Raw genomic sequence first — 26,284 nt, 5'->3', positions numbered from 1 at the left:
TGTGGCATCACAGCTCACAGCAACCTCCAAATCCTGTGCTCAAGCAATTCTCCTGCTTCCGCCTTCCAAGTAGCTGGGACCACATGTGCCCACCACAATGCCTGGCTTTTTTTGGTTGCAGCCGTCTGTTTGACGGGCCCAGCCTGGATTTGAACCTGCCAGCTCAGGTGTATGTGGCTGGTGGCTTAGCCGCTTGAGCCATAGGCCCTGAGCCCGGAGTTAGATTATATCTTGACCTTTTTTGACTGGTTTAATTCACTTGGCATAATGTCCCTGAGATTAATCCATGTTGTAGCATGTGTCAGAATTTCTTTTCTTTTTTTTTCCTTTTCCTTTCTTTCTTTCTTTTTTTTTTTTTTTTGAGACAGAGTCTCACTGTGTTGCCCTCGGTAGAGTGTCGTGGCGTTACAGCTCACAGCAACCTCAAACTCTTAGGCTTAAGCAGTTCTCTTGCCTCAGCCTCCCAAGTAGCTGGGACTATAGGTGCCTGCCACAATACCCAGCTATTTTATTGTTTGTTCCAGTTGTCATTGATGTTTAGCAGGCCTGGGCTGGGATCGAACCTGTCTGCCATGGTGTCTGTGGCCAGTGCCCTAACGACCAAGCTACAGGCACTGAGCCAGAATTTCTTTCCTTTTTAAGGCTGAAAAATTTGTTTTATGTCTGTATGGTCATCTCTTGGTTTGTGTGGGAGAATGGTTCTAGGACCCGTACTTTATACTAAAATTCATGTATGTTTAAGTGTCATATTCAGCGTTGTGGAACCTGTGTATATGGTAAGTCAGTTCTCGAATTGACCCCTTTTGTACATGCATTTTGCATTCCACAAATGCTATGTTTTTGATTCCCATTAAATTGAACAAAGTCCATATTTAAGTGGACTTGTGTTGCTCAAGGTCAGTTGTATTGCATTTTGTTTATTCTTTCATCTGTCAAAGGACTCTTGGCTTGCTTCCACCTTTTGGCTATTGTGGATGATGGTACTGTGAAGATGGGTACACAGTTACCTTTTCAGGACTTTGCTTTCAGTTCTTTTGGGTATATACCTAGGAGTGGAAAATCATTAGATTATGTGGTAATTTTATTTATCTCTCTATTAATTTTTATTGATATATAGTATTTGAACCTATTTATGGGGTACATGTGATATTTTATTACATGCATAAAATTTGTAATGACCAGGTCAGTGTATTTAGGGTATCTGTCACCTTGAGTAGTTACCACTTCCATGAGTTGGGAATATTTCAAGTCTTTTCTTCTAGTTATTCTGAAATACACAGCGGGGGCTGAGCAAGATGGCAGACCAGAAGGATTGTTCAGTCGAGTGCTCTTAGTACCCCTGGGGAAAAAAGAGAAGAACCCAGCCATATCTGGTGTGGGGACCTTATCTGGAGTTGAGGCTCAGGGAGCAAAAAGAGGAGATTGTGAGCTGGATAAAGCATGTGATCCAGAGCAGTGGAAATCTGTCTCACTAGGCAAGTATTTGTGACCCACTGGGATTGGCCAGTCCCCCCAGAGAAGTCCTGGATGGGAGGAAGCCCTTCTGGAGTTTTCGATTTTGGGGGGAAGCTGCGTATTGATTGGAAAGCTTGGAAGAGTGGGTGGACTCAAACAGTATACAGCAACCAGCTTTGAATAACTGGTTGGAATGGACTTGCCATCCATTTGGTGGCTTGAGAGACAGGCATACTGGGAAGGTCTTGGTGGCCACGGGCCTGCCATTGAGGGAAGGTTGTGAGATCTTAGCAGGGGCCTAAAGTATAGCCATCTTAATTCCACCTGCCGGAATCAGAACTCCACTCTTGGGACAGACTGAGGAATTCCTGTACCCCACAGGAACTGAAGTCAGGGGGCACTGTGAGACCTGCCCTTGAAGGAGTCTGGAGAGCTTTAAGATCCCAAACCGGCAGGGTCTGAATGCTGAGGAAAGAATCAGGTGATCACCAAGGGCAACTAAATTAGGAATAAGAACCACAAAGGTTGCCAGCTGTGTTCATTGTCTCCTAAAAAAATCTGGTGTCCTGGGGCATAGGGGCATAATATATTCCTATTAAAGTTGGACCTTTCTATACTGTGTGTGTGTATGTGTATATATATATAAAATTTTTTAGATTTTTTTTTTTTTTTTTGAGACAGAGTCTTACTGTGTTGCCCTCAGTAGATTGCTGTGTCACAACTCACAGCAACCTCAAACTCTTGGGCTTAAGTGATTCTCTTGCCTCAGCCTCCCATGTAGCTGGGACTACGGGTGTTCACCACAACGCCTAGCTGTTTTTTTGTTGCAGTTGTCATTGTTGTTTTAGCTGGCCCAGGCTGGGTTTGAACCTGCCAGCCTGGTGCCCTACCCACTGAGCTATGGGCGCTGCCCTTTTTTTAGTATTTTTAAAATGTTTTTTTTCTATTAAAAAATACTTAAAAAATTTTTTTAAATTTATTTTTACTTTTTTATTCTTTATTCTTTTTTTCATTTTCTGTTGCTGAGGTTGCTGCGGTTTTTGGCTATTTGAGCTTTTTTTTGTTTTATTGTGTTTCTTTTTTTAAATTTCTTGGGTTGGTTCTATTATATTTTTACTTTCATCAAGAGGAAGGACTCCTATATTTTTGGACATGGTATTTTAGCCTCATTTTCTATTTCAATCCTCTTCATTCTCTCTTTTAATAGCGACTTTCTACTTGCCTCATGTTTCCCACATAAATCTCTCATGCAACAGCTAAGGTATCACCTCCTTTTTTTGGTCATTCTTCTTTCAGTTTTCCTTTTTCCTCTCTCTCCTTTTTGGATACAACTGTATTTTTTTAATGTTCTTTATTCTTATTCTTATTGTTATTTTTTTCCTTTTCTTTTTCATTTTTTCTCTTTTTGCTGAGTGCTGGGGGTGGCATGACTGAGGTCTGGTGAGGAGGTCATGGCAGTACTCTGGCTCAAGGAGGCCAAGAGATTATAATCTAGGGAGCCCTTCCATCTTTGGCTATGGGAAGACAGTATTGGCAAGTCCATCTATTTCTTTTTCATTTTTTTTTATTTGTTCCTTCTTGTTTTGCTCTTTTCTTTTCTTTCTATATTAGGCAAAGGAAGAGTTTGGCTTTGCTCAGGCTGTTAAGGAACTCCTGATTTCAAGGAACCCACCTAGCCCAGCCCCTCAGAAACCTTGAGTTGCAGGCATGGCCTTAACACTGTGCCAAATAATACCATTTCTTCTGTCACTCTCATACTGTCTTCCTGTCCTCATTCTCTCCGGTTCTTTAATTCTTTTTTCATCCTCATTCCTTTTGTTTTTTTTTCTTTTTCTCTTAACTTCTTTTTTCTTCTTTCTTTCTTTTCCTCTTGTGTCTCCCTGCTTGCTTGCACTGACCCTTCTCTTCCTTTTCACCTAAGCTCTGAGACAAGGTAATTTGAAGCAAAGGAGGAAGTGAGAAAGAAAAAGGAGGATAAAGAGGTGAACGAGAAGGAAGAACACATGAAGAGGAACCAACAGAAAAATCTGGGCAATATGAAAAACCAAAACATAACAACTCCCCCAAGGGACCATGAGGCAACTACTATAGAAGACTCTACATGTAAAAAATTAATGGATTTGACAGAAAGGGAATTTAAACTATGGATGATAAAGATAAAAAAAGGAATGGACAAGAACATGGAAAGATAGAACCAGAAGTTGGAGGAGAGATATGTAGAATATAGAAAGGATATGGCAGAGCTGTAGGAAATGAAAGAGACGATCAGGGAATGTAAAGATGAGTCAAAAGTATAAAAAATAGATTAGATCATGGAGAAGAAAGAACCTCAGAGCTAGAGGATAAAGTTTTCGAGTTAACCCAGGTAGTCAAAGGCAGAAAAGAAGAGAGAGAAAGCAGAACAGTCACTTATACAACTATGAGACTTCATGAAGTATTTAAACATATGAATAATAGAAATCCCCAAAAGGGAAGAAGATTGTCCCAAGGGAATGGAAGCCCTACTGGAGACTATTATAAATGAAAACTTCCCAAGTTTTACTAAAGATCCTACACACTCCTTTCAGATGGATATCGAACCCTTGGTCATACAACTTCAATTGTAATGAACCTGTCGAAGTCAAGATGAAAGAAAAAATTCTTCAAGCAGCCTGTAGTAAGTACCAGCTGACCTACAGAGGCAGAGCCATTAGGATGATGGCAGACTTTTCAACTGAAACTTTCTAAGCCAGAGGAGAATGGTCATTCAACTTTAACATTCTTAAACAGAACATTTTTTAGCCCAGAATTCTGTATCCTGCTAAAGTAAGCTTCAAAATTGATGGAGAAATCAAATCTTTTGCCGATATACAACCACTGAGGAAATTTGCCACAACAAGACCAGCTCCGTAGGAAATACTTAGACCTATTCTGAACACCAACCATCACAATGAACCACCAGTGAAGTAAACATCCAGAAGCTAAAGGGGCCATAGTGATCAAAATGGCATGGTATTGGCACACAAATGGAGAGATGGACGTTTGGAACCAAGTAGAAAACCATAAGATGAAACTAACATCTTATTGCCACCTGATATTTGGTAAACTACACAAGAATATACACTGGGGAAAGAATCCCTATTCAGTAAATGATGTTGGGAGAACTGGATAACCACATGTAAAAGACTGAACCTGGGGTGTGGGGGGAGACTGCATGTCTTATCACTTTCAAAAATTGATTCTAGATGGATAAAAGATTTAAATCTAAAGCATGAAACAATAAAAATTCTTGAAGAAAGTGTGGGGAGAACACTTGAAGATATCCACCTGGGGAAAGATTTTATGAAGAAGACTTCCATGGCAATTGCAACAACAAAAATAAACAAATGAGACTTAATTAAACTGAAAAACTTCTGTACAGCTATGGAAACAACCACGAAAGCAAGTAGACAATCTTCAGAATGGGAAAAGATATTTGCATATTATTAATCAGATAAAAGCTTGATAACCAAGATCTACAGAGAACTCAGCAACAACAAAAAAAAGACTCAATAATCCCATATGTCACTGAGTGATAGACATGAATAGAACCTTCTCTAAAGAAGACAGACAAATGGCTAACAAACATGATAAAATGCTCATTGTCCCTGATCATCAGACAAATGTAAATCAAAACTACCCTGAGATATTACCTAACCCCAGTGAGAATGGCCCACATCACAAAATCTCAAAGCTGCAGATGCCAGTGTGGATCTGGAGAAAAGGGAACACTTTTACACTGCTGGTCGGACTGCAAACTAATACAACCTTTTTGGAAGGAGGTATGGAGAAGCCTCAAAGAACTCAAACTAGACCTGTCATTTGATCCTGCAATCCCATTACTAGGCAATCTACCCTGAAGGAAAAAAAATCCTTTTATCATAAGAACATTTGCACTAGATTGTTTATTGCAGTTCAATTTACAATTGCCAAAATATGGAAACAGCCTAAATGCCTACCAACCCAGGAATGGATTGACAAGCTGTGGTATATGTACACATGGAATACTATCCAGCCATTAAAAAAGGAGACTATATATATATTTATTTTTTTGTTGCAGTTTTTTGGCCAGGGCCGGGTTTGAACCCGCCACCTCTGGTATATGGGGCCGGTGCTCTACTCCTTAAGCCACAGGCCCACCCTGTATCTTTTGTATTAACCTGGATGTAGGTGGAACACATTCTTCTTAGTAAAGCATCACAAACTTTGAGAAGCAAGAATCCAATTCTAATATGAAGGCAGTAAACGAGCTAATCCAAGGTATAAGGTAGGGGAATGAGGGAGAGGGGAGGTGTGTGGGGCATACCTCTTGGGATGGGACACAATTATAAGGACTTAGCAAATGTAATCAGTACAGCCTAGCTCTTTGTACCCTCAATGAATCCCAAGCAATATATAGGAAATACACAAAATACTGCTGTTAACTATAGTTAAACTATTCCATTAAACAGTAGAATTTAGCCTCTAATAGGGACTCTGAGCAGGGGCTATTTCTGGCACTGGCACGGCTCCAGGAAGGCATCCGTATTTGTTACCAGTAGCAGTCGTGGTGGAGGCAGGCCTGTCCTCAGGCCCGGCATGATGACTCCCAACAGCCCAAAGCGCGCACTGCAGGCTGGCCCTCAGGCTCATGGATCCCAGCCATCACTCTTCCACCTAATCGTAGAGGAGGGAAGATGAATGAATCCAGCTCGAAGTCTAGCCAAGCCTCTGGCCTCCCGCTGGAAAAGGATGGCACTGAGAAGCGAGGTGGGGGCAGGCGGTGCAGGCAGCCTCTGGTGAGTCCGGGCACAGCGCTGGTAGGGAGTCCTCAAAAGGAACCCAGCGAAGTGCCAACATCTAAGAGACCTGGGGGCCGACCCAAGGGAAGCAAAAACAAGGGTGTAGCCAAGACCCAGAAGACCACCACAACTCCAGGAAGGAAACTAAGGGGCAGACCCAAAAAAACCGGAGGAGGAGGAATAGGAGGGCATCTCGCTGGAGTCCTCAGAAGAGGAGCAGTGACGGTGCCTGCAGCCTGCTACCTTCACTGAGGAGCAGCTGCTTTCTGGGCCTGGACTGCTTTGCTCTGCTCCCACTGCCCCTCCCCTCCCCCAGGCCCCCATCACCATTGCCTCGGCCAGCCCCCACCACTACACAGCACACCAGCTGCTGTGGGGCCCCTCTGGACTGTGTGGGGAGCAGTTTTCCCCTGGCCTAGGTTCCCAGCCAACCCTCTAACTTGTGCACACACACTTGCCCTCCTGGACAAGGCTAACATCCTACTTAGATGCACTCTGTGCCTGCTGTGTCTCCATTCCCTCAGCAATGGGGACACTGTTCTCTGGGCTCTTGGTTTGGGGGCCCTCTCTGCTCCTAACTGTTCCTTTTGGCTTCCCATAGAGGGGCCTGGGAGGACGCCCTGGCCTGAAAAGGGGCCCAAGCCCCATCTCATTCTGGCATGCCCCCCTCCACTGTCCTGGCAACAGGTGTGGCTAATGGAGGGGGAAGTCTCCAGGAAGCCCCCAGCTAGCCTGTGTCTTTGTGACCATGTGGGCCTCATACCCACTTTTCTTCTTTTTTTTTTTTTTTTTGTAGAGACAGAGTCTCACTTTATGGCCCTTGGGGGAGTGCCGTGGCCTCACACAGCTCACAGCAACCTCCAACTCCTGGGCTTAAGCGATTCTCTTGCCTCAGCCTCCCGAGTAGCTGGGACTACAGGCGCCCGCCACAGCGCCCGGCTTTTTTTTTTGTTGCAGTTTGGCCGGGGCCGGGTTTGAACCCGCCACCCTCGGTATATGGGGCCGGCGCCTTACTGACTGAGCCACAGGCGCCGCTTCCCCACTTTTCTTCTTTCCCTACCTTCCCTAGTCCCTGTACTAGATTGAAGAGCCCCTTGGGGTACAGGAAGGAAGGCGGGATGGGTATGAGTCCATTCCCTCTTAAGACAGGGCTCCTAGCCTACCTTTCTTTCCGCCTGGGATCTGAGACTATTGGAGTCCTGGAGGAAGTCACCCACCGCTTTTCCAGGAGAGGCCCAGATTCCCTGCGGCAGCTATATAAGGTGGACTGGGTCTGCTTGCTCTACTCTATCTGCTCTGAGTCCCCCTACAGCTGGGGCTCACCCTGCCCACACCCCACCCTCTTGCTCCTCCCCAGCCCCCAAGGTTCTGGTTCCATCTTTCCTTTGTTCACAAACTACCTGTGGACAGTTGTGTTGTTTTTTCCTTCCATGTTCCATTCTTCAGCATTCTCATTGCTGCTACCAGAACCAAATGGTCATCTTCATTGCCTCCTATTCTGCCCACATCATCCCCTCCCCCAAGATACTATTCTTTATGGGGAAGGGGGGGCTTCCCTTCCCAGCAGGGGAGCCCTGCCCTAAAGATGCTACCGCACAGTGAGGAGGGGGGCCTAAACTGACCATGAGGGTATAAGGGCCACCTTCTCCCCCTGTGGGGGAAGGGGTGACCATTATTTGTCTCAGCCTGGTTGAGGTTTCCTATTTTCATTACTTGAACAAAAAATATCTTTTTCTGGCTTGGCGCCTGTAGCTCAAGCAGCTAAGGTATGAGCCACATACACCAGAGCTGGCGGGTTTGAATCCAGCCTGGGCCTGCCAAACAACAACGACAACTACAACCAAAAAATAGCCGGGCGTTGTGGTGGGCACCTGTAGTCCCAGCTACTTGGGAGGCTGAGGCAAGAGAATCACTTAAGTTCAGGAGCTGGAGGTTGCTGTGAGCTGTGATGCCATGGCCTTCTACCCAGGGTGACAGCTTGAGACTGTCTCAAAAAAAAAAAAAAAATCGGTTTATTTATATCTTTTTCTGGAAGAAAAAACATTAGAACTTATTCCTACACCTTTCCCAGTCTCTGGTAGCTATCATTCTACTCTCTACCTCCTTGAGATCAACTTTTTAAGCTCCCATGTTTGTCTTTCTGTGCTTGGTTTGTTTCACATAACGTATTAACCTCCACTTCCATCCATGTTGCTGTAAATAACATGATTTCATTCTTTTTTTATAACCAAGTAGTATTCTGTGTGTGTGTGTGTATATATACTGTATATAACCACATTATCTTTAACCATATTCATCTGTTGATGGACATTTAGGTTGATTTCCTATCTTTGCTACTGTCAATAATGCTAAAATAAGTTTGGAGGGGCAGGTATCCCTTCAATACACTAGTTTCCTGTCCTTTGGGTAAATACCCAGTAGTGGGATTGCTAGGTCTATTTTTAGTGTTGTTGAGAAATCTCCATATTGTTTTCCATAGTGCCTGTACTAATTTACATTCTCACCAACAGTGTATAAAAGTTCCCTTTTCTTCTCAGTCTCACCAGTATCTGTTATTTTTTGCCCTTTTATTAATAGTAATAGCCCTTCCAACTGGGGTAAGTTGTAGTTTTGATTTGTATTTCCCTGATTAGTGGTGTTAAGAATTTTTTCTTGGGCGGCGCCTGTGGCTCAAGGAGTAGGGCGCCGGTCCCATATGCCGGAGGTGGCGGGTTCAAACCCAGCCCTGGCCAAAAACCAAAAAAAAAAAAAAAAAAAAGAATTTTTTCTTCTTTTCTTTTTTTTTTTTTTCAAATTAAGTTAATTTTTTAATTTTTTTGTTGTAGTTTGACCAGGGCCCGGTTTGAACTTTCCACCCTTCGTATATGGGGCCGGCAACCTACTCACTGAGCCACAGGCTGTGTTAGCCATTTGTGTGTCTTATTTTTAGAAATGTCTGTGAATGTCCTTTGCTCTATTTTTAGTGGGATTAGTCTTTTTCTTTCTTTCTTTCTTTTTTTTTTTTGCTGTTAATTGTTTTGAGTTCCTTATAAATTCTGGATATTAGTCCCTTGAATAGTTTGCACGTATTTTCGCCCATTCTGTGGTTTCCTCCTCACTCTGTTGTTTCCTATGTTGTACAGAATCGTTTTTCGTTTAATATAATCTCATGTGTCTCTTACTTTCTTTTATTTTTTGAGACAGGGTCTCACTTCATCTCCCTGGGGTTGAGTGCCCTGGCATCAGAGCTCATAGCAACCTCAAACTCTTGGGCTCAATCGATCTTTTTGTCTCAGCCTCCTGAGCAGCTGGGACTATAGGTAATCACCACCATACCTGGCTAGTTCTTTCTATTTTTATTAGATAAATAGCTCTGCTCAGGCTGGTTTCAAACTCAGGCTCCTAAAGTGTTAGGATAACAGGCATGAGCTACTGCACCTGGCCTCCTTTGTCTCTTTTTGTTTTCATTGCCTGTGCTTTTGAGGTCTTAGCTGCCAGTGTCCTAAAGTGTTTCCCTGTGCTTTCTTCTAGTGGTATTATATAATAGTTTCAGGTCTTACATTTAAATCTTTATCTTGAGTCAATTTTTATATATGCTGAGAGTTGGGGATCCAGTTTTATTCTTTTGCATATGGATATCCAATTTCCCCGGCACCTTTTTTTTGTAGAGACAGAGTCTCACTGTACCGCCCTCGGGTAGAGTGCCATGACTAGAGTGCCATGACGTCACACGGCTCACAGCAACTCTAACTCTTGGGCTTACGTGATTCTCCTGCCTCAGCCTCCCGAGCAGCTGGGACCACAGGCGCCCACCACAATGCCCGGCTATTTTTTTGTTGCAGTTTGGCCGGGGCTGGGTTTGAACCCGCCACCCTTGTCATATGGGGCCGGCGCCCTACTCACTTGAGCCACAGGTGCCGCCCCCCAGCACCGTTGTTTGAAGAGGTTGTCCTTTTCTTAATATGCACTCTTGGCATCTTGTGAAAAGTCATTTAACTGTAAATACATTCATTTATTTCTGGGTTTTCTGTTTTGTTCCAGTGGTCTGTATGTATTGAAGTCAGATAGTGTTATGACTTCAGCTTTGTTCTTTTTGCTCAGTATTGCTTTGGCTATTAATGCTTTTTTGGTTCCGTATGAATTTTAGATGTTTTAAAAAAATTTTTGTGAAAAGTGACATTGGTATTTTGACTGGGATTGAATAAAATCTATTGCTTTGGGTAAGGGTCTTATAATGATATTCTTCTGATCAAAGAATATGGGCTATCTTTCTGTTTGTTTGTGTCTTCGGTTTTTTTTTTTTTTCTTTTTTTTGTAGAGACAGAGTTTCACTTTATGGCCCTCGGTAGAGTGCCATGGCAGGCATCACACAGCTCATAGCAACCTCCAACTCCTGGGCTTAAGCGATTCTCTTGCCTCAGCCTCCCGAGTAGCTGGGACTACAGGCGCCTGCCACAACGCCTGGCTATTTTTTTGTTGCAGTTTGGCCGGGGCTGGGTTTGAACCCGCCACCCTCTGTATATGGGACCGGCACCTTACCGACTGAGCCACAGGTGCCGCCCTGTTTGTGTCCTCTTTTAATTTCTTTCATCAATGGTTTGTAGTTTTCCTTGAGATCTTTCACCTCCTTAAGTATATTCCCAGATATATATATTTTTTCCTCCTGGCATTGACTTCTTGATTTCTTTCTTTGCTAGTTCTTTATTGGTATATGTAGAAATGCTACTGTTTTTGCATGTTTATTTATGTCCTGCAACTTTATTGAATTTATTTACCAGGTTGAAGAGTGTTTTGGTGGAGTTTTTAGGTTTTTCTGTATATAAGATCATGTTATCTGCAAAGAAGGATGGTTTGACTTCCTCTTTTCCTGTTTAGATGCTTTTTCTTTTTTTGTCTTTGACTTCTCTGGCTAGGATTTCCAGTACAGTGTTGAACAGGAGTGGTGAAAGTGGGCATCCTTGTCTTATTGCAGTTCTTAGAAGAAAGGCTTTCAGCTTTTCTTCATTAAGTGTGATGTTAGCTGTGAGTTTGTCATATGTGGCCTTTATTATCTTGAGGTACATTCTTCCCATGTCTAATTTGTTGAGAGTTTTTATCGTGAAAGAATGTTGAATTTTATCAAGTGCCTTTTGGTACTTATTGAGATGATCTTATTGTTTTTTGTCCAAAATTCTGTTGATATGATGTATCACGTTTATTGATTTGCGTATGTTGAGCTATCCTTACATTGCTGGGATAAGTTCCACTTGGTCATGTGGTCTGTCTTTTTGATGTGTTGTTGGATTTGGTTTGCTAGTATCTTGTTGAGGATTTTTGTTTCAGTGGTCATCTAAGATATTGACTATAGCTTTCTTTTGTAGTTAGATCCTTGTCTGGTTAATATTAGCCCCAAAGAAGGAGTTAAGGAAAATTCCCCTTTCTTCACTTTTTGAAAAAGTTTTAGGTAGATTGGTGTTATTTCTTCCTTGTAAGTTTGTTAGAATTTGGCAGTGAAGCCATTCAATACTGGAGTTTTTTGGTTGATAGACTGTAATTGATTCAGTTTCATTACTCATTGTTGGTCTTTTTTGTGTTTTCTGATTCTTCCTGATTCAATCTCAGTAGGTTGCTACGTATCTGGGAATTTATTCATTTCTTCTTGGTGTTCTAGATTGTTGGTACATAGTCGTTCGTAATAGTCTCTGGTAATCTTTTGTATTTCTGTGGTATCAGTTGTAATGTCCCTGTTTCCTTTCTGATTTTGTTTGGGTCTTGTCTTTTTTTTTTTTTTTTTTTTTTTGAGACAGAGCCTGAAGCTTTCGCCCCTTGGGTAGAGTGCTGTGGCATCACAGCTCACAGCAACCTTCAACTCCTGGGCTCAACTGATTCTCCTGCCTCCACCTCCCACATAGCTGGGACTACAGAGGCCTGCCAGGATGCCTGGCTACTTTTTTTGGTTGCAGCCATCATTGTTGTTTGGCGGGCCCAGGCTGGATTTGAACCCGTCAGTTTAGGTGTATGTGGCTGGCGCCTTATATAGGTATAAGGTGTATGTGACTTGGCTTCTTGAGCCACAGGCGCCAAGTCTGTTTGGGTCTTTTCTCTTTCTTTTTTCCCTTGGTTAACGTAGCTAGTGATTTATTGATTTTGTTTATCTTTTATGAAAAACCCCAACTTTTAATTTTTCTATTCTTGGTATTTTTTTTAGCCCCTGTTTTGTTTAATTCTGCTATGATGTTTAATTTCTTTCCTTCTACTAATTTGGGTTTGGTTTGTTCCCTCCTTTCTAATTTCTTTGAGGTGCATTGTTAGATTGCTGAAGTCTTTTTTTCTTTTTGATGTAGGTATTTATTGCTATAAACTTCTCTGTTAGTCCTGTTTTTAGTATATCTTAAAGGTTTTGTTATGTTGTGTTTCAGTTTGCACTTAAAAATTTTTTTTCTTTTTTTGAGACAGAGCCTTACTTTGTCGCACTTGGTAGAGTACTGTGGTGTCATAGTTCACAGCAACTTCAAACTCTTGGGCTCAAGCAATTCTCTTTCCTCAGCTTCCCTACTAGCTGGGACTACAGGTGCCTGCCACAATGCCCCATTTTTTTTTTTTTTTTGAGACAGGGTCTCACTCTGTTTCAGGCTGGTCTTGAACCTGTGAGCTAGGGTAATCTACCCATCTTGGTCTCCCAGAGTGCTAGGATTACAGGAATGAGCCACTGATCCTGGCATAAAACAATTTTTTAAAAATTTCTTTCTTCATTTAGTAGTCATTTAGAACTATATTGTTCAATTTCCATTTATTTATACAGTTCCTAAACTTCCTTTTCCTGTTGCTTTCTAATTTTGTTCCATTGTGGTCTGAGAAGATACTTCATATGATTTTGTTTTTTTTTGTTTTTTTTTTATTAAATCATAACTGTATACATTGATATGATCATGGTGCATCATACACTCGCTTCATAAACCATTTGACACATTTTTATCACAGTGGTTAACATAGCCTTTCTGGCGTTATCTCACTGTGCCAAAACATTTACATTCTACATTTACCAAGTTTCGCAAATACCCCTGTAATATGCACCACAGGTGTGATCCCACCGATCCCCCTCCCTCTACCCACCCCCCCCCCTTTTCCACTTCCCCCTATTGTTAAGTTGTAGCTGGGTTATAGCTTTCATGTGAGAGTCCCAAATCATGGAATACTATGCAGCCTTAAAGAAAGATGGAGACTTTACCTCTTTCATGTTTACATGGATGGAGCTGGAACATATTCTTCTTAGTAAAGTATCTCAAGAATGGAAGAAAAAGTACCCAATGTACACAGCCCTACTTCATATGATTTTGATAATTTAAAATTTATTGAGATTTATTTTGTGTCCTAAGATGTGGTCTTCCCTGGAGAATGTTCCATGTACTGATGAGAAGAATGTGTCCTCTGCAGCGATTGGATGAAATGTTCTCTCTTTTTTTTTTTTTTTTTGAGACAGAGAATCAAGCTGTCGCCCTGGGTAGAGTACCCTGGTGTCACAGTTCACAGAAGCCTCCATCTCTTGGGCTTAAGCTGTTCTCTTCCCTCAGTCTTCCAAGTAGCTGGGATTATAGGCGCCCACTACAATAATGTCCAGCTATTTTTTTGTTGCAGTTGTCCTTGTTGTTTTAGCTGATCCAGATCTGGGTTTGAACCTGCCAGCTTTGGTATGTGTGGCTGGGGCCCTATGTGGCCAGATGAAATGTTCTTTAAATGTCTGTTATGTCCTTTTGGTTTAACATGTAGCTAAAATCCAGTGTTTCTTTGTAGGATTTCTGTCTAGGTGATCGTGATCTGTCTGATGTTTTGAGGGCTATGTTGAAATCCCCAACTCTTACTTGTATTGTGATCTAATACTATTGTTATGTATATCTTAATGCTCCAATGTTGAGTATGTATGTGTTTAGAATTATTACATCTTCTTGCTGAGTTGATACCTTTATCATTATAAAATAGCAATCTTTGTCCCTTATTACTGATTTTGACTTAAAGCCTGTTTTATCTGATATACATGTAGCTATTCCTACTTGCTTCTTGTTTCTGTTTGAATGAACTATCTTTTCCCATCCCTTTAACTTTCAGTTTATATGTGTCTTTATAGGTGAGATGATTTTTTTAGTAGGCACTATGTAGTTAGGTTATGGTTTTTTTTGTAAATTCTTGTGGTAAGTTTAAATCTTAAAAGTGAAAAGTTCATTACATTTACATTCATTATTACTGACATGCAAGGGTTTATTCCTGTCATTTTATTGAGTTCTGATTATTATATTTATCTTTTTTTCCTTTTTTTCTCTATTGTTTGTTGTGTGGTTTGGTGGTTTTCTGCAGTGGTAACATTTGAGTCTTTTCCTTATTTTTGTTTGCTGTACTGGTGGATTTTAAACTTTTTTCATGTTTTTTTTTTTTTTGCAGTTTTTGACCGGGGGTGGGTTTGAACCTGCCACCTCTGGTATATGGGGCCGGCACCCTACTCCTTTGAGCCACAGGCACCGCCCAAAATGTTTTTATTTATTTATTTATTATTTTTAGAGAAACAGTCTCACTTTATCACCCTTGGTAGAGTGCCGAGGCTTCACAGCTTACTGCAACCTCCAACTCCTGGGCTTAAGCACTTTTTCACGTTTTAATGATGGTAGATATTGTCCTTTCATTTTTGGAGTAGAACCCTCTGTGCATTTCTGGTAGGGCTGGCCTAGTGCCTTGTCTGGGAAAGACTTTATTTCTCCTTTATTAATGAAGGGTAAATTTCCTGGGCATAGTATTCTGGTTGGTAGTTCTTTCAGTATTTTGTATCATCCAGCAAGTTTTCTGCTGAGAAATCCATTGTTAGTTTGATGGGGGTTTCCCTTAAAAGTGACTAACTGCTTTTCTTCTATTGTTTTTAGAATTTTCTCTTTGTCTTTGACTTTTTATTTTTTAGAAACAGATTTTTTTCTGAATCCTTTTTGTCATTTCAACAATGTTCACAGCATCTTCACCAAGAGCAGATTCCATCTCAAGAAACCACAGACGAGCAGCTCCTCATCTGTTTATGTTTGGTGATGAGATTGCAGCAATTCAGTCACTTCTTCTCAAAGTCTACTTGTAGTTTTAAATCTCTTGCTGTTTCTACCACATCTACAGTTGCTTCCTTCACTGAAGTCTTGAAACCCTCAAAGTCATTCATGAGTGTTGGAATCAACTTATTTGAATTCCTGTTAATGCTGATGCTTTGATCTCCTTCTGTGAATCATGAATGTCCTTAATAGCATATAGGGTGGTGAATCCTTTTCAGAAGGTTTTCAATTTACTTTATTTGTATCTACCAAAGGAATCAGTATCTATGACAGCTATAGCATGATGGAATGTATTTCTTAAATGAGAAGACTTAGAAGTCAAAATTATTCCTTAATCCATGGGCTGCAGAATGGATGTCATGTTAGCAGGCATGAACACAACATTCAGCTTTTTTTTTTTTAGACAGAGTTTCACTATGTCGCCCTCAGTAGAGAGCTGTGGCATCACAGCTCATGGCAACCTCCAACTCTTGGGCTTCAGCTATTCTCTTGCCTCAGCCTCCCAAGTAGCTGGGACTACAGGTGCCCCCATAGCGCCCAACTATTTTTTTGTTGTGGTGGTTATTGTGGTTTAGCAGGCCTAGGCCATGTTCGAACCCACCAGCCTCCGGTACTTGCGGCTGGTGCTGTAACCACTGAGCTACAGGCACTGTGAGCCCGTTTTATCTTCTTATACATCTCCATCAGATGTCTTTGGTGACTAGGTATATTATCAGTGAGCAGTAATATTTTGAAAGGAATCTGTTTTTCTGAAGGGTAGGTCTCAACAGTAGGCTTAAAATAGTTAATCATGCTGTCATCCAGGCTTTGTTGTTCCATTTATAGAGCACAGGCAGGGTAGATTTAGCATAATTCTTAAGGACCCTAGGATTTTGGGAGTGGCCAGTGAGCACTGGCTTCACCTTAAAGTCACTAGATGTGCTAGCCCCCTAATAAGAGAGTCAGCCATGTAAACCTAAGAAATAATTTGTTTTTCATTTTCTATCTTTACCTGTAATTTTTCTACTCTGTTCACAGGAAAATAAACATTGGCACTGTGAATGAAAATTCAAAGCTGCAAAGAAGCACCTGATTATGATTTCTCATGTTGTTACAGGCTTTCAAGTGGAATTTTGATTATATTTAAGGATAAACAACTAGAGACTAGCCACAGGGGTGTTGTCTACTGTTAGGATGACTGTAGAGTCTTGCTACTCTTTTTTTTTGGCATGTAGTGAAAAACTTTATTCCAGGTTTTGAATTTATACTCTTCTAGTCACGTAAACACTTAATCTATTATCTGTTATTTTCACCATTACCTCAATTTATCTATCTGAGATCAGCTAAAAAGGAAATATCCTGTTACCACATTAACACAATCACTTTTGCAGTAAACATCTTCTTCTAAACACTGACTAATTTCTGGGCAGGTAGGTAAACAAAATCATAAAGAAGAAAATAAATAAGGGGAACAGAGTTAATGGAAAAATATTTTTAAGCATTCACTCAGTTTACTCAGTATGAGGTAATGACTGTGTCTTCTCCTCAGGGCAGAGCACCTATAGACCTCTGACAATATGTTGTAAACATAAGTCAACCCTCTGGCCCATATCTCTGAGGAAGGGCGGCATGCCCTTTGATCTCAGACTTCACGGGTTGTACAGCTTCAGAGAAAAGGCCTAAGGAATTTTACAACTCCAAAAAAGCCTAACTCTGCGTGTAACCCAGGGGGGTCCAAGTTTCTTAAACTTCTGGAAGAAAAGCAAGTCATTTTAAACTCACACTGAATTCACTTTGTGTGCTTGATGTAGGATATGTTTCTTTCTTTCTTTTTTTTTTTGTGGTTTTTGGCCGGGGTTAGGTTTGAACCCGCCACCTCCAGCATATGGGACTGGTGTCCTACTCCTTGAGCCACAGGCACCGCCCCAGGATATGTTTATTTCTAAATATTATCCTACACACTTAAAGATCTGGGATTTCCCCTAGCTAAACTGCTCTGTGACCTTGAGGAAATAAAGAATGATTACCTTATTTGGAGTCTTGCTACTCTTTAAAAAAATTTTTTTTAAATTAGGTGGTCTTTCTGAAATGTAGAGGGCATCTGCATTTTTTTTTTGCTTATGCTACCAATACTATTTTTGTTGTTACTATGAAATATTTTTTGTAGAGACAGAGTTTCACTTTATCACCCTCAGTAGAGTGCCATGTTGTCACACAGCTCACAGCAACCTCCAACTCCTGGAGCTTAGGCGATTCTCCTGCCTCAGCCTCCCGAGTAGCTGGGACTACAGGTGGCCGCCATAACGCCTGGCTGTTTTTTTGTTGCAGTTTGGCCAGGGCCGGGTTTGAATCTGCCACCCTCCGTATATGGGGCTGGCGCCCTACCCACTGACCACAGGCGCCACCCTACTATGAAATATTAAAAAAAAAAAAGTATGTTCCTTCATTGTATGTGTCCCGATGATAGAGGTCAAAGTAATTGAAGCTTTTAATGCATAAGCCTTTATTTTTAGATGCACTCAACTCTGAAAAAAATGTCCTAATTCATTTCTGCTTTCCAAGGTTAGTAGGTAGGATAGAAATGCATAGAAGTACAATACATACTTTTGATGTGTTTATTTCATTTTTTTTTTTTTTTTGTAGAGACAGAGTCTCACTTTACTGCCCTCGGTAGAGTGCTGTGGCGTCACACGGCTCATAGCAACTTCCAGCTCTTGGGCTTATGTGATTCTCTTGCCTCAGCCTCCCGAGCAGCTGGGACCACCGGCACCCGCCACAACGCCTGGCTATTTTTTTTTTGTTGTTGTTGTTGCAGTTTGGCCGGGGCTGGGTTTGAACCTAGCACCCTCGGTATGTGGGGCCGGCGCCCTACTCACTGAGCCACAGGCGCCACCCTTATTTCATTTCTTAAGCTTTTTAATCTACTGTGGGGTGAATCACACTAGGGTTAAAGCCCCCATTTTTTGTGTGTGTCTAGGTAGAAATAAGATCTTTTTAGGATATCACTAAATTTTAAGAGGTCTTCCATTGAAATTTCTCAGCAAGTAGTTAATGCATTTAAATATTTTATAAGTTGGTGGTATGGGTTGGAGCATAAAATAATGTGTACATTCTGGGTTTCTGTTGTAAGATAGATGTTTACAAAATTACAAATGTTAATTCACAGATCCTAGAATTTACTTTTATTTTAATGATAAATATGTAGACTGTATTAATAAGCACGATTCTTGCTTTCTTGTTTAGGCAAAAGAAGAAATGAGCATTTATCCTGTTTGGTCTTGGATTTTTCCAGTGATTGAATAATTTAGATTGTTTTCAGGCCAGATAATTTGCTCTATTTATTGGGGTTCTTAGAAGTTTGTTTCCAGATAACATTGGTAGGTAAGTTAGTAGTGTCAGATGTGTTATTGTCATTGGGAGAATTGAGTTTAATATAATTGTTGTATATGAACTGAGAAGTAATAGAAAAACAGATGAAGCATAATGGATTATATTAGGTTTGGTTACTTGTGACAAAACTTAATATAAGATAGAAGTCAGGCTTGGTACCCGTAGCACAGTGGTTATGGTGACAGCCACATACACCGGGGCTGGTGGATTCGAACCCGGCCTGGGCCAGCTAAACAACAATGACAATTGCAACAAAAAAATAGCTGGGTATTGGGTAGGTGCTGGTAGTCACAGCTACTTGGGAGGCTGAGGCAAGAGAATTTCTTAAGCCCAAGAGTTTGAGGTTGCTGTGAGCTGTGACACTACGGCACTCTACTGAGGGCAACATAGTGAAACGCTGTCTCAAAAAAAAAAAGAAGTCAATTTCTTCCATATAGCAGAAGATCTGGAAGCAGCCTAAGGCATAGCAGCTGCATAGTGAATAGGAAGCCAAGCTGCTGCTTTGTGGCTGTGCCATTTTTTTTTTTTTTTTTTTAAGAGAAGGTCTTGAGGGCAGCACCTGTGCCTCAAAGGAGTAGGTTGCTGGCCCCATATACCGGAGGTGGTGGGTTCAAATCCAGTCCTGGCCAAAAACTCCAAAAAAAAAAAAAAAAGAGGGTCTTGATATGTTACCCCAGCTTGCCTTGAACTGCTGGGCTCAAACCTTTCACCTCAACTTCCCCAGTAACTGGAACTCCAGGTATCTACCACTATGCTCAGTTTTTGTCATTTTTAGCCTTCTACTTCATTATTCTTCCTTTTTTTTTTTTTTTTTTGTAGAGACAGAGTCTCACTGTATGGCCCTCGGTAGAGTGCTGTGGCCTCACACAGCTCACAGCAACCTCCAACTCCTGGGCTTAGTCGATTCTCTTGCCTCAGCCTCCCAAGTAGCTGGGACCACAGGCGCCCGCCACAACGCCCAGCTATTTTTAGGTTGCAGTTTGGCCGGGGCTGGGCTTGAACTCGCCACCCTTGGTATATGGGGCCGGCGCCCTACCGACTGAGCCACAGGCGCCACCCTCATTCTTCTTCCTGAAGGGTGAAAGGGATGAAGAAGAAAAGGAAAGAGAGGGTACATATCTACTGTGTTTTTTCTTTTTAGATGCAGAGTTTTTCTCTGCTGCCCAGGCTGGAGCATAGTGGCCTAGTCATAGTTCACTGTAGTCTCAAACTCTTGGGCTCAAGCAGTCCTTCTGTTTCCCGCCCAAGTAGCTGGTATTACAAGTGAATGTCATCACTCTTGGCTAAGTTTTTATTTTTATTTTTTTGAGACAGAATTTCACTGTGTCCCCCTTGGTAGAGGGCTGAGGTATCATAGCTCACAGCAACCTCAAACGCTTGGGCTCAAGCAGTCCTCTTGCCTCATCCTCCCAAGTAGTTGAGACTACAGGTACCCGCCACAATGCCCTGCTAATTTTAAGACGAGAGCTCACTCTGACTCAGACTGGTCTTGAACTCCTGAGCTCAGGCAGGCCACCCTCCTTGGTTTCCCAGAGTGCGAGGATTATAGGTGTGAGCTGCTGTGCCTGGCCTCCCTTGGCTGCATTAAAAAAATTTTTTTTTTGTAGAGACAAGACGTCACTATGTTGCCCACTGGTTTTCAATTCATTGTCTCCAAAATTGCTGGGATTTCAGGTGTATGGCACCCAGCCTCAGCTGTATTTTAAAGAGATTTCTGGAAAGTTACAGTGTAACTTTTGTTTAGATTTTATTTGCTAGAATTTAGTTCATGTCTGCACCTAAACTGCAGAGCTGCCTTGTGCCCAATTGAAAAGGGGGGAGAAAGCACAAACAGATATTTGGATAGTAACTGACAACCTATTCCATAGTAAATAAAGCAGTATCTTGGATGTTTGGAGTCCTCTAATTGACTGCCACTTGCCTGCTACTAACCTATACTGAGCCCTGGGCTCTTTGAGGATGCTGAAAATCATAGGAAAATGTAGCTGTCTTACAGTTCTGTAGGATTGATGTTTCTGGAACCCATCCGTGAATTGTAGCCTACAGGGCTGTATGTGAACCCACTGTTAAGATCTGCTGTTAGAATGTTCCATAGTATGACACTTCTTTTGGGGGGAGGGGGGGAAGATTTTCTAATTTGTCTTTGTTTTTTTCTTTTTGAGATAGTCTCACATTATTGCCGTGGGTAGAGTGTTGTAAAGTCTTGTTGTTTCACAACAACCTCAAACTCTTGGATACAAGCAATCCTTTTGCCTCAGCCTCCCAAGTAGCTGGAACTACAGGCAGTTGTCACAATGCCTGGCTATTTTCTAAAGACAGGATCTTGCTGTTGCTCAGGCTGGTATTGAACTCCTGAGCTCAAGCAATCCATCCACCTCAGCCTCCCAGAGTGCTAGGATTATAGGTGTGAGCCACCACAAGGGCATCTAAGTTTTCATTGTTCATTTACACATATTTTGCATGCTAGTTAGGACACCATGTGTCTTGCGTGGAACTATATCAAGTGTTAGACATGATCGAGTCTCTCCATTTTACAAAGGAGGAAATAATGTGCCTGAGATTTTACAGCTCGTGAATGATAGAACCCAGGTCTGAAGCCAAAACTTCTTTTAGTTATCATGAAATACACTCATCATGAGCATGAGACACACTGAGTGGAGTATTTTAATGGTTTAGTTTCAAATTCTTGACTTGGGTTATATAACTAGGGATCTTTTGTGCGTTGGCTTTCTGTTAACACTCTACAAACCCTTAAAATGTTTAAGTATGTGATGATGCTACTCTTTTGATTCTGTATTTTTTTGAACCTATATAGCAATTAGCGTGCTACATGACATGTGATAAATGCCAACTGGTTGTGTAATCCAAGAGTAGTACAAAATGATCATATTTGAAAATGTCTTATCAGCATTCAAATTGTGTATATCATTTAAAAAATTCTATGAAAATCACCTTTCGATCACCCTATAAAGCAGAACTATCTGGTGCTGGGTGTGTTTTCTTTTTCTCACAAGTGTGCTGTCATGTACGCTGACAGCATCACACGTGGAGTTTAGCATAAAAGCTTTTTGCTTCAAGCTGAGGTCTTTGACCCCACTGATAATACAGATGTTCTCATAATTTCCTCTCTTCTGCCCCTTTATAACTCAAAAAGAGTAAAAAAGGGAAAATTATGTGAGTAATTATAGTATTAAATTACCATAGAAAACCATTTGAGTTCTTTAAAATTCTCTTTTCAAATTTGGTTTCAAATCACGAGCTTCTAAAACTGAAGGTTTCTTACATTGACAGGTCCTAGATTATGAATGCACCATTTATTTATCAGTTGCCACCTCTGCTTCTTGTTTTATCAGAAACATATTGTTTTCTAGTGAGAGTACTGCTGATTCTAATTGTAGAGACTAGATTTGACTTTAGAAGTTTTCATAAAAGTACAGCAAATAGGCAGCAGCAGGCATGTTGCTGTTTTCTAATCTGTGGATGTGAACTGTCATAATATCAGTGTTCGATCATTCTTTCCTTAAGTGCTGGTTCTTATTTAACTCTAGGGCGATTTGATGAAGCTGTTATTGAAGAGAGAAGACAGTGTGCTGAAGACCTGCTGCAGTTCTCTGCCAATATTCCTGCTCTTTACAACAGTAAACAGCTTGAAGATTTTTTCAAGGTTTGAAATTATTAAATACTATAATAATTAGTAAATAATATTAATATGAAATTAATAAATAATATTAAAGTATTATTAAATATTTTCATTTTCTACTTTGTGGTAAGTGAAATAGAAAATGTCATTCACTAAAGTAGAAAGTAATAGCTAGATAACAATGTCTATGGACTGTCTTCTGTTTTTAGTGTAGAAATGTGTTTTTTCTTTTTGTTTTTTTTTTTTGAGACAGAGTCTTACTTTGTCAGGTGCAATCATTGTACACTACAGCCAGGAATTCTTGGGTGCAAGCAGTCCTTCTGCCTCAGCCTCCAGAGTATTTTTGACTCATAGATTTTAAAAATATTATTATAAAGAGCTTAGAGATGATCTAATTCACTCTATTGTAATTGCAATAGATTTAAGAAATATTAGATGCCCTTGTGGTGGCTCATGCCTATAATCCCAGTACTCTGGGAGGCCGAGGTGGGTGGATTGCTTGAGCTCATGAGTTCAAGACCAACTAGACCCCTCTCCAAAACAATAGCCTGGCACTATGGCAGGCGCCTATATTCCCAGCTACTTGGGAGGCTGAGGCAAGAGGATCACTTGAGCCCAAGAGGTTTTTTTTTTTTTTTTCCTTTTTTAAGATAGAGTCTCACTTTGTTGCCCTTGGTAGAGTACCGTGGTGTCATAGCTCACAGCAACCCTCAACCCATGGACTTAAACGATTCTCTTGCCTCAGCCGCCCAAGTAGCTGGGATTACAGGTGCCATTCACAACGCCTGGCTGCTTTTAGAGCCAGGGTCTCATTCTTACAGGTTGGTCTTAAACTCGTGAGCTCAGATAATCCACCTGCCTTGGCCTCCCAGAGTTCTGGGATTACAGGTGTGGACCACCCCACCCATCTGCCCAAGGGTTTGAGGTTGCTGTGAGCTGTGATGCCATAGCACTCTACTGGGGGAAGAAAGTGAGACTCTGTTTCAAAAAAAAAAGCATTATTACGTATCATGAAATTCCAGCAGTTATCTTCATTCTTTGAGGTGTCTTTTGGTGGTATATTTCCCTTTGGAATATAAACAGTTTATATTCATATTAAATTTGTTATAATTATATTGAGTTGTTTAAATATATAACAAAAAATGGTCACTGCACAGTTTTAGAGAACAGGCCAGTCAGTTCAATTTATAGTACCTGAGATCACTGGGTATTAGTGTTTTTAGTTTTCTTCTAATTCCTTTACAATTTATATTAATAGTTTTCTAACTTATTTGAACTGAAGCTGTGCAAGTTGTCAGTTGGTGTCATGGTCTTTACCACATTTTTCTTCTCACTTTTCTTTTCTTTCTTTCTTTTTTTTTTTTTTTTGAGACAGAGTCTCACTTTGTTGCGCTGGGTACAGTGCTGTGGAGTCTTAGCTCACAGCAACTTCAAACCCGTGGGCTCAAGCAATCTTCTTGCTATAGCCTCCCAGGTAGCTGGGACTATAGGCACCTGCCACAATGCCCGCGGCTAGTTTTTCTATTTTTAGTAGAGACAGGGTCTTGCTCTAGCTCAGGCTTGTCTAGAACTCCTGAGTTCAAGTGACCCAACTGCTTTGGCCTCCCAGAGTGCTAGGATTACAGGCGTGAACCACTGTGCCTATCTGCACCACATTTTTCTTGTACCTAATTAGCCTTTTAGAAAAAAAACTACGTAATTATGCCATAATTTTTTTCTTCTTTAACTAAAATCTGCCCATTTGTATAAATTTTCTTAGAATATGTAAGCAGCAAAATATATGAGTGGTGGGATATTTAATTTCCTTGATCCTGTGGGTCTCCTCCACAAGGTATTTATTTTTATGGTTTGTTTTAATTTATTGATGTAAGTTGATCTTTTGAAAGACACTGCAGACTTATGACTTATAGTAATAGAAATAAAAATAGTAATAGAAAAGCTCATCATAACATAAGATTCCTGATGGCTGACCTAGTTGCTTCATTTTTCCATTACTGTGCAAACTTAGACTGAGAGATCATAAATTTGGGTTCTGCTTATAACTTAATACAGATTGTTAGGACAGGTCAAATTGATAAGAGTATTTAGCTCTTTGCTGTTCTCTGTTATAGTTGTTTCTATGTGGCAGGAAGTCTGTGCTTACAGAAAGAGGCATTATTATTAAGCAAGAAGGATATTACTATATGGAAATTATGAAAAGCAGTCATGCGCATTAACGTGTCAGGGGGCTAAAACAACTTAGTGTACGGATTATGGGAGTCAGATTGTACCTTAAATAATTTAAATAATAGTTACCTGTTTATTCTGTTTTTCCTGGATCCATGAATTCCTGTTGATTTTAGACTTCGTGAAATGAGACATTCATTTTTACAACCCTCATTTTTAGGGTTGTAAAAGATTGGACAGTTTAAGAGAAGTCAAACTAATCTTGAAAAGTATCTTGGAACTAGCTTCAGGACTGTGCTGGGCAGGATACTGATTTGGGAATGTCAGAATGTCACAAAAGTAGAGATAAGAAAATATGTTCTATGGGAGTTATTTAGCTGCAAAAAACTAAACAAAACGATTCACCATATTAGCTTAAAGAAAAAATGGATTTGTTTCATAAAATAAGAAATATGAGCAAAGGAGCATAGTCCCAGGTTGGTACAGAACCCAATAATTTTACCAAGGTGCTAAATTTCTGAGTTTGTGTGTGAAAAGGAAAGGGCTAAAAGAAATATGCCAGTTTTTTTTTTTTAGAGACAGAGTCTCACTTTATCCTCCTCGGTAGAGTGCCATGACATCATAGCTTACAGCAACCTCCAGCTCCTAGACTTAGGTGATTCTCTTGCCTCAGCCTCCCGGTAGCTGGGACTACAGGCGCCTGCCACAATGCCTGGCTATTTTTTTGTTGCAGTTTGTCCGGAGCCGGGTTCGAACCCACCACCCTCGGTATATGGGGCTGGCACTCTACCCACTGAACCACAGGGACTGCCCTAAACAAGCTAGTTTTTGAAGAGCTTTCCCAGAAACACTATCTAGAGATGGCCCTTCTTGGATTTCATTGGCCAGAACTGGGTCACATGACTAGCTTTACTTTTGGAGGACTCTTAGCTTTCTAGTTCTGCTCATGGATAGAGGTAGTGAGGGAAGGTATTTGGGTAGTAAATACCTTCCACAGGTTATGCTCCAATATCACTTGTTATGCTACAAAATCACTTTTTTTAAATTTTTCTCTGTAGGCACACTGATGATACCATACCAAATAGCCACTTGCTTAGATTGAATTTTTTTTTTTTTTTTAAACATACATAGATGGTTTGGTGCCTGTAGCTCAGTGGCTGAGGTGCCACATGCACTGGGGCTGGCGGGTTCAAACTTGGCCTGGGGCCTGCCAAACAACAATTACAACTACAACAAAAAAATAGCTGGTGTTGTGGTGGGCCCCTGTAGTCCCAGCTACTTGGGAGGCTGAGGCAAGAGAATCGTTTAAGCCTAAGAGTTTGAGGTTGCTGTGAGCTGTGATGTCACAGCACTCTACTGAGGGCGACTTAGTGAGACTCAACACATAGAGTAGAATAATATTGTAATCAACCTCTATTACCAGTCACTCAGCTTCAGAAATTATCAGTATATTGCCATATTTGTTTCATCTGTACCTTCCAACCCCATGCTATTAATATTTTTAATTTTTATTGGCATGCCCTAAAATTTACTGATTGTTAAGTGCAATTCACTGACTTTCAGTACATTTTAAAGAGTTGTGCAGCTGTCACCACCATCTGATTTTCGTGATTTCTGTTACCTTAAACAACGTTTTCCTGTGTCCACTTGCTAGTGCTCTCCTTTTCTACCCCAGCACTGGGTAGCCACCTATTTCTGTCCATAGACTTGCCTTTTCTTGACATTTCAGATAGACGGCATAAGGCAATATGTGGGCTTTGGTTCTGATATTTCTCACTTCCTAGCATAATGTTTTTGAGCTTCATTCTTGTTACATCATG

The 26,284-nt window shown here is 41.0% G+C and overlaps 1 protein-coding gene and 1 pseudogene across 5 annotated transcripts in view; both read left to right on the top strand.

Annotated features, from left to right (window-relative positions):
- Nucleotides 1-26,284, top strand: part of RPS6KC1 (ribosomal protein S6 kinase C1) — a 207,923-nt gene that overhangs the window by 25,951 nt on the left and 155,688 nt on the right. For 4 of the 5 annotated variants that reach the window (XR_008383087.1, XM_053605714.1, XM_053605715.1 and 1 more), the window contains exon 4: nt 22,207-22,322. Coding sequence is in view for 2 of the 5 variants with exons in the window: in XM_053605714.1 (XP_053461689.1) it covers nt 22,207-22,322 (116 nt within the window). In the remaining 3 variants the exon portion in view is untranslated. Of the gene's footprint in view, nt 1-18,570; nt 18,650-22,206; nt 22,323-26,284 lie in introns of those variants that run through there. The other variant, XM_053605718.1, reaches the window with a different exon arrangement.
- On the top strand, nt 6,150-6,477 carry LOC128596177 (high mobility group protein HMG-I/HMG-Y-like; annotated as a pseudogene).

The sequence above is a fragment of the Nycticebus coucang genome, chromosome 10, assembly GCF_027406575.1.
Source record: "Nycticebus coucang isolate mNycCou1 chromosome 10, mNycCou1.pri, whole genome shotgun sequence".
Lineage (NCBI taxonomy): Eukaryota > Metazoa > Chordata > Mammalia > Primates > Lorisidae > Nycticebus > Nycticebus coucang.
The sequence above is the reverse complement of the archived record's forward strand: the minus strand, read 5'-3'. Positions and strand labels throughout refer to the sequence as shown.